The sequence below is a fragment of the Tachyglossus aculeatus genome, chromosome 5, assembly GCF_015852505.1.
Source record: "Tachyglossus aculeatus isolate mTacAcu1 chromosome 5, mTacAcu1.pri, whole genome shotgun sequence".
NCBI classification, from domain to species: Eukaryota; Metazoa; Chordata; class Mammalia; order Monotremata; family Tachyglossidae; genus Tachyglossus; species Tachyglossus aculeatus.
The window spans coordinates 74,635,915-74,643,781 of record NC_052070.1 but is presented as its reverse complement, the minus strand read 5'-3'; the positions used below and the strand labels follow the sequence as shown (position 1 = coordinate 74,643,781).

Genomic DNA, 7,867 nt, shown 5'->3' with positions numbered 1-7,867 from the left:
TGGTGTTTGAGCTTCTTTTATTACTCAGAGCCCCTTTCCCACTTTTCCTATCCCCAAATGCCCAGAGCAGGGGTGGTGTTTATACAAGAATACATAATGAGTAACAGGATAACCAGTAGGGATATTGGGCAGCGCGGGGTGAATTGGGGCAGACAGCATCTCTGCTGGGACACCTGAAAAGGTGTGAGAGACCAGCCCCCTGATGCTGGTACAGTCCAACTCAAAGTGTTTCTCTCTTGCTCTTTCAAATCCATTTCCTGATACATACACACACTCTCACTCTTTCTCTCTGCCTCTGTCTCTTTTCTCTCTTTCTCTCTCCACACTTTTCTCTCTACTTCTCCCTGGAAGATCTGCTTCAGGGGTTCTCTCTCCTCAGAGGGAATGTGAGTACCTCCCCAGGGCTCAGGAGGAGTCACGTACTCCCTGAGAAGTCCTGCCAATTGTTTGTGGCCTCAGAGCTGAGAATCTTTTCATTCAAAGCCTGTGGCCAGTGGCTCCTCAGGAGATATTAGAGGGGCTGGTCCTCCTCCCCAAGAATAGAAGCTGAGTAGTGAGTTTCTTAGCAGGCATGGCACCCACTCAGGCCTACATGGGACACTCAAACTCCCCTGTGGAGGTTCAGTCACCCTTGGTGAGGTAAGTCAGCACATGCCAGGTCGTGTGCAACAGCAGCAGCAGCAACAATTTCCATCTTCATACCCCCACCAACCGCACCCCCATCCCCCTTTGGCTCTGGCCTCTGGTTAGTGGGGCAGGGAACTCAGCTCAGTAGAAGGTTTAGCTCACCTGAACTCTCTGACCTCTGAGCAGTAGCCCCTCAGTATGATTTGGGCAGTTTGGGGCAAGATAGCAATGGTCAACAAGGTGAACACTCGGTGGGTCTGCCCAAAGCTTCCCCATCCTGCCACAAGACTGTGACTTCCCAGGTCCTGCCAGCTGTTTCTTGTTACCTTGGGCTTAGTGAAGGCCTGCTGTGCCCTCCGACCCCTTCCTTCTGCCCTTTCCTTGGAGGGCTGTGGATGGTGGGTAGAGGAAGGAGAGGCATGGAGGCAAGGGCAGCTCCAGTCCAGGGGTGGTCAGTGGGCCCTGCACTCGCCTTTCCAGTGGGGCCTCCTGCTTCCATATAGCATACACAAGTCACTCTGCCCCACTTGAGATGAGAGAGGAAAGACACAGGCCACCTGCGGGGGTCAGAAACTACATTTGGGTACAGAGCACTAAACTGTGCCTCAGAGACCTTAGTACCAAAAACCTGGCAGCTAGCAGAACCATGGGCTCCCCAGGAAAGGAAGAGCAGTGACATTTAACTCGGCCTCAGGCAGAGTCTTACTCATGGAGTACAGGGGATCAATGAGAGGGAGGGAGAAGCTGGAGTTGGCTTTTCACTTCTGTGCACCATCCTCTCTAGCCAACTCAGGAGAGGCAGAGCCATTTGGGGGCTACTGGCTCCCAACTCACCCTGGGTCAGCTAGTAAGTGACAAGCTGACTCGACCCTACCCTTAGCGTTCTCTAGCTGCAGGAACAGGGTCCTGGAGAGCTGAGAGTGTGTTCACTGTCAGTCTAAAGTGGAAGGGTCAGGGCCACTAAAGGAAAAATCCTAGTGGCCCTGGAAGGCATGGGGTTCATAGACATCCATGGTCTGCAGATCTCCTCTGGTCAATCTCCCAGACAAATCCCTAGATTCCATAGATAAATCAACAGACAGGGTCATCCCTATCACCTCTAGACTGCCTGGAATTGCAGGGATTCTTCTGGGGACCCCTGACTACTTCAGGATGCTCCTCAAACTTTCCTAGGAAGTTCCTTATATTCCCATCCCCACTTCACCAACTGAAGTCTGGTTTGCCTCCCGCCCTCATGGCTGCATGACAAAAGCTGTACAGGAGATGGAGGAGACAGGCTTTCCTTATTTGTCCACCAAAAAATGCCCAATTGCTGCTCCCATCAAACAGCTGTTGAGAGCTCCATGACCCCTCCGAGGCTTTCCCGTGATCCTTGTGGGAGAAGTGCCAGGCTGTGCTTCAGTGGCTTGGTTTGGGTCCGAGCAGAGATTAGAGGCTTGAGGACTGGGCTCAAAAGGGATCTTGTCTTACTAAGTGGAAGAGCTGGTCCAAACCCCAAACAGTGCCTTCCATTCCCCAGAGGAATCCAAACCTGAAAGATTTGACTTTTGGGGTGACCTAGAGCCCTGCCATACCCTCTTCAAGCTGTTTCATTAGGTCAGAGAATGCAGAAGAATGTCCAGGGAAACCACAGATAGCTCTCTGGCCTCTATCTAGGCAACTTCTAGCACTGCCCACTCCTTTCCCAGTAGCCCTGTATCCTGGTCACAAGGATGTACCCACTGGCCTAACTGGAGGCCTCAGTGCAGGGAGCTGGGTTCTGACGCCAGTTAACTGTCCCCAGCTGGAGGTGGCTCAACAAGGTACCTAACTAGGAAACATGGGATGATTTAATGAGAGTGGGCAGGCTCCAGCCCTAGAGTGGCCCATTGAACTGAATGCTAAAGATGGATACTGATCTGCTTATAGATAGCTTTCTTGTTACCCACCATATTTGCTGGTGTATATTTTTTCTTGTGGGAAATCTGACTTTGAGAATATGTGTCTTATTCCCAGGCAAGGTGCCAATGGCAAAGATGAATGCTGTTGGGAGTACGACCTGAGTCCTATACTCCAGAGCATCTGATACACTAGCAAATATGGTAGGTTACCCACTCATTCCCATCCCTCCAATTCTAGGAACTGAGGCACCTGGACCATATCACCTTCAACAAGGCACCCAAGCCTTCGCATCTGACAAAGAGGCTAACTCCCCGCCCTGGACCCAGGGCCTTCCCCTTCCAAAAGAGACAGGGGTGCAATATGGGCAAATAATAGCAGTGAGCAGCCCCCATGGGGCACATACAAGAGGTTACTAAGGCCGAGCCGCAGCAGGGAGAATCCGGCTGGGGAGGGGAGCATCTAGCCGGAGAGAGATCAGCTCCTTCAGACACTTCCTTGACTGAAAGCCTGGTCTAAGCCAAACATGCCTGGCAGTGGCCCGGGCAGCCAGAATCTCATTGGCTCATTGGGAGCCAAGATTAAATGCTTTCCTGCCCCCGGCTCCTCCAGATGCAGCTGCTTGACTCACCCAGCCAGACAGCTTGCCAGACAGCCAACAAGAGCTGAGATCTCTCTCTCTCTCTCTGGCAAATCTGGGTTCTCTGTCTGAGGCACCTTTCACACCCAGCCTGGCACTTCCCAGGAGCTAGGTCTTGGAGAGGCAGGTGGAGCCTTCTAGCAGCTGTGCAACGTTTCTAGTGGTGGCTGGGTCGCCAATGGGGGAGGGGAGAAAGAGCGCAGCAGCTTTGCAGCCTTGTAGCCCCAGGGAGAGGAGCAAGATGGCAACTAGAAGGTGGGGGTTGGGGCAGGTGCCATTCAGCTAGATGGTCAGGAGGGCCAAGCAGATCAAGGGAAGCCAGAGGCCTATGTTTAGTGGCGCCCCCGCCCTGCCCTTCTGGGGTCCCCGTCCAGACAGGTAAATGATGACGATGTTGTCTTCGGCACCCAAGGGCTCCACTTCATTGTCCATGGTGGAGCAGCCCTTCCTGCCCTCCCTTTTAGCCTGAAACTTCCGAATGAGCAGATCTTCCAGGGGGCTTTCCGCCGTCACCAGGGTTACGTTGACCGAGCCCTCAGCGTGCCCCAGCTCGTTCTCTGCATGGCACGTGTAGGTGCCCTCCTCCAGGCGGCTGAACTGGGGGACGACCAGGCTGCCATTCCCAAAGGCCAGGAAACGGGGGTGCATGGGGCCTCCAGCCAGGGCCCGACCATCTCTCTGAACATTGGGACTGCGCAGCTCCACTGTTCCCCCGGGGGTCTGGATCCGCCACTGGAGCTGGGGCTGGGGGTGCCCACCGGTGGCACAGTGCAGTGCCAGGGACCAGCCCTCCTGGACCTCAGCACTGTCCAAGCTGGGGCGGTGAGAGACCCGCGCTGTCGGAGGAGTGCACCTCTGTGGGGGCAGACGTGCCAGGGGGACCCCCTGGAGGGAGGGTGGAGAAGCACAGATGATGGAGTTGCGCTCGGGGATAGAGACATGGGTGTCCTCAGCCCAGGCCTTGAGCCAGAGGAGGCTACAGGAGCAGTTGAACGGGTTGTTGTTGATCTGCAGGTGGGACAGTGAGGTCAGCGTGTCGAACGTGCCCTCGGCGATGGTGAGGAACCGGTTGTGATTGAGCTGGAGCGACCTCAGTGCTTGCAGGGACAGGAAGGCATCTTGGGGCAATGCCACCAGGTGGTTGTTGTCCATCTTGAGCAGCTGCAGGGCACTCAGGTTGTGCAGGTCTCCCCAGGGGAAGTCGGCGAGCCGGTTGTGGCTCACATCGATGCTCTTTACCTGGCTTAAGACAGCCAGGGCCCCTGGCTCCACACTGCTGATCTCATTGTATGCCAGCCACAGGGACTGGAGCAGGGGGACCTCCACGAAGGCGGCAGCCCCCAAGCCCGTGAGTTTGTTGGCAGAGAGGCTCAGAGTGGTGACGTTGGGGAGGAAGCCAGAGGGAACGGCCTCCAGGTCTCGGTAGGCACAATCGGCAATCTGGAAGCTGAATTTCCGGTGACAGTCGCAATCTGCGGGGCAGCCAGAAGCCAGGCCAAGGAAGGCTCCCAGCCAGAGCAGGCCGAGGGAATTCATGGCTCCTCCTGGGGAAATCAGATTTGGGGAGGGCATAAGGGAGAGGGTTACAGAACTGCCTGGTGCAGCCTTTCCTCCACTCACTTTGGGTCTACAATCACCTTATGTCTACCCCAGCACTTAGTACAGTCCCTGGCACATAGTAAGAGCTGAACAAATGCCACATTTATTACTTTTTATGGCCTTTTTTAAGCACTTACTACATACCAGACACTGTTCTAAGCACTGTGTGGATACAAGGTTATCAGGTTGGACACAGTCCATGTCCCACATGGGGCTCACAGTCATAATCCCCATTTTACAGGTGAGGTAACTGAGGTATAGAGAAGTAAAGTGACTTGCCCAAGATCACACAACAGACAAGTGATGGATCTGGGACTGGAACCCAGGTCCTTCTGACTCCCAGGTCTGCTCTATCCGCTAGGCCATGTCATTTCTCATTATTATTATTATTACTATTATCATTATTATTGATCCCAACTCCAGATGGTAGGCAGGACTGACCTGGGGTTAAGATCTCCTGGGTCCAGTTGGGTAGCCCTCTAGAACTTTGGGAAGAACTCTGAGCACTCTGGGGACACATGTGGCTGCCTTACCCCTCCTTCCCTGCCCTTTCCCTCAGACTCCACCCCTAAGGTTGGGTCTCCTTGGGGCAACGCTAGCCTGAGGCTGGGTCAGATGTGGATCCTGCTGGCTTTGAGCTGTGTGTCCATGATGGACAGGGATGAAAGGTCAGGGACCAACCCAACAGGACAAGGGGGATGAACCGGATGGGAAGGGCCTCAGGGCGGAGGGGGAAGTAGGGGTCTCGGAAAGATGGGGGACCTCAGGGAGAGGCAGCAATCTTGGGAGAGGGAGGAATCTCAGGGGCAAGCAGGGTTCTCAGGTGGCAGGTGGGGTGGGGGAGGAACCTCAGAGGAAGCAGGAGTATCAGGAAACCACTTGGGTCTGCTTGGTTTACTCACCTAGTTAATCAGTCAGTGGTATTTATTGATCACTTACTGTGTACAGAGCACTGTCCTAAGCGCTTTGGAGAGCATAATATAACAGCATTGGTAGACATGCTCCCTGCCACCAGAAGTTTACAGTCTCCTCCCAGGAATTATCTCCCTCTGAGCGTCAGATCCTCTCCCACCCCATTGCTCTCTGGCAGTGGCTGAGGGCCTCAGGGGCTGGTTCCTGGTGGGAAGAAAGCTTGTCTGGGAACCCGAGGGCCCCTGGAGCCAGAGGAAAATCTAGTTCCTCTTGGACTTGGGGAGCAGCAAGTTTTTCTGATGATCCTCTCGCTGCAACCACTATACCACAGGGTGGAAGAGAAGCCTGAAACCAGACCCGCTGTCCTGGCTCCCCTCTAAACTGTTCTTGTTTCCCAAAGCTCCAGGACCAGAAGGAAGAGACCCAACCCTACTGAAATAATCACAAGGCTCTCTTCGGCCAGTGTTCCTTCTGTTGCCCTCCAGCCTGCCCAACTCCCAGGCAGAAACTCCCCCACTGGAAAGATAAAGCCACAGACACATCCGACCCCAAAATTTTCCTTACCAGGAATTTTTCTCTGGCTCCGAAAAAAAGTCTTTGCCGCAGAGTTTCCCCTGAATTCCTCAGTGTGGATTGCCAGGTCTCTGGGAGATTCTGCAAACTATCAGGGAAAGAAATGTTTACTTTGCAGATACTTGCTTGATTTTTTTATTTTCCAACTGGCCAGGGTGGCTGCTTCCTCTCCTCCCTCCTGTTGGGGCCCAAAGCTCTCCCCTCACTCCCTGTTAGGCTCCTGGTTGTTTCTCACTTTAGGTCTTCCAAGGGAAAAGTCCAAAAGAACCCTCAGGAGAGGGTAGCTGGGTCCTTGAGCTTCCCCTATTGGTTGTTGTGAGTCTTTCTCTTTGTTCCTGCCTTTCCCTTGTGTTTCTCATCTCATCCTTCTCTCCCCCCACCCCACCAGCTCTGCTCCATTCCTCCTTGGCTCCTGCCCAGCTCTGTACATGGGCCTCTTTGGAAGAATATGGATCCATAATCCTGAAAATCCACTCTAGTGGGTTGGAGGTGGCTTCCTCCCACGGGAGAGCCAGCTACCATCTGATGGTTTTTATTCCACCATCACCCCCACTTCATCCTCTTTCCCAGGATTGCAGTTCTCTTCCCTCTCCCATTACTCCTTCTGAGCTCTGAGACCTCCTTGCCAGAATCCACCAATCCACACAATCCACCAACATGCCCATTCTGTTTAGCTTAATGGTCTCAGCTTGCCAGAATTCAATAAAAAGATAACATGTAGTTTTAGTTTAAATAACAATCCCCATTTCTGTCTCTGGGGGAAACATGGCTCACTTGTAGCAGACACGCATGGCTTTTCCCACTGAAAGCTCTTTCTTTATCGGCATTCCACTGCAAGTGGGTTTGTAGTCCTCCAGCATAACAAATTTCAGGGAGGTTTGCTTTGCTGAACTCATCCAACAGCCTCCTCAGCCTCTGCGAGGCACTCATAAACTCCAAGTGAGCAAAGCTGCGGATACCACAGCCCCATCACCTCCTCCATTCTCACTACTCCAACCTTTTTGGAAAGTGGTTTCAGCCCCAAGCTGGGGAGATTCCCTGGTCTGGAGTCCCTGTCCATTCACTCCTCCCACCAACACAGCCCTGGGCAAATGCCTTGGGCTTTGCTTTTTCCAAATCCCCTTGCCCCACCACCTTCTCCACCAAGGCCAAATTTTAAGGAATCAAAGCAGTACCTCCTTTGCTCTCCTCCTTGGTCTTCCTGAGCAAGTTAGTTGGGACACCCTATGTAAACATGTCTTGAGGTCCTGACAGCTCCATGCTCTCAAAAGGTCTGATTTGAGAAAGAAAAAAAAAAGTACTTAGATAAGGCAGCGTCCCCTTAGAGATTGGCTTAAAGGCAAAACCTCGCTGTCGATGTTAGTTCTGTGTCTGGAGAGTGCCTGAATCACAACTTAGTTAGGCACCTGGCTGCTAAGTGAGGGCTAACTCTGACCTTCCAGTTCTTTAACCACTTCTGCCTTCTGCCCTTTATACTTGGGCTATTTCCATTCCTGAGATCCCACAAAGTAGGGCAAGATTGAAACAGCCTCATCACTCCTTTCTGCAAGCAAAACAAACATTTTCTCTTTAGCAGCAAGGACCTGTGTTTCATAAGTGACACCAGAAACGAGGGGGGAAAAATGCCAAAAACTTTTT

The 7,867-nt window shown here is 53.0% G+C and overlaps 1 protein-coding gene across 2 annotated transcripts; it reads right to left on the bottom strand.

Annotated features, from left to right (window-relative positions):
• On the bottom strand, window positions 1-7,739 carry ISLR (immunoglobulin superfamily containing leucine rich repeat). Of its 2 annotated transcripts, XM_038747018.1 has the most exons (4): window positions 7,665-7,739; window positions 7,405-7,502; window positions 6,221-6,317; window positions 1-4,689 (listed from the first exon to the last, which is right to left on the bottom strand). In XM_038747018.1, exon 4 carries the CDS (start codon window positions 4,679-4,681, stop codon window positions 3,428-3,430), a length of 1,254 nt encoding a protein of 417 aa, XP_038602946.1. In that variant the 5' UTR covers window positions 4,682-4,689; window positions 6,221-6,317; window positions 7,405-7,502; window positions 7,665-7,739; the 3' UTR covers window positions 1-3,427. The 2 variants fall into 2 exon arrangements, with proteins under 2 accessions (XP_038602946.1, XP_038602947.1); XM_038747019.1 differs by lacking the exon at window positions 7,665-7,739 and having other exon boundaries at window positions 7,405-7,526.
• Window positions 7,740-7,867: the final 128 nt, after the last annotated feature.

What these genes read in the sequence shown, in the direction of transcription:
- ISLR (XM_038747018.1), bottom strand. Translation starts at nt 4,681, where the DNA reads ATGAATTCCCTCGGCCTGCTCTGGCTGGGAGCCTTCCTTGGCCTGGCT.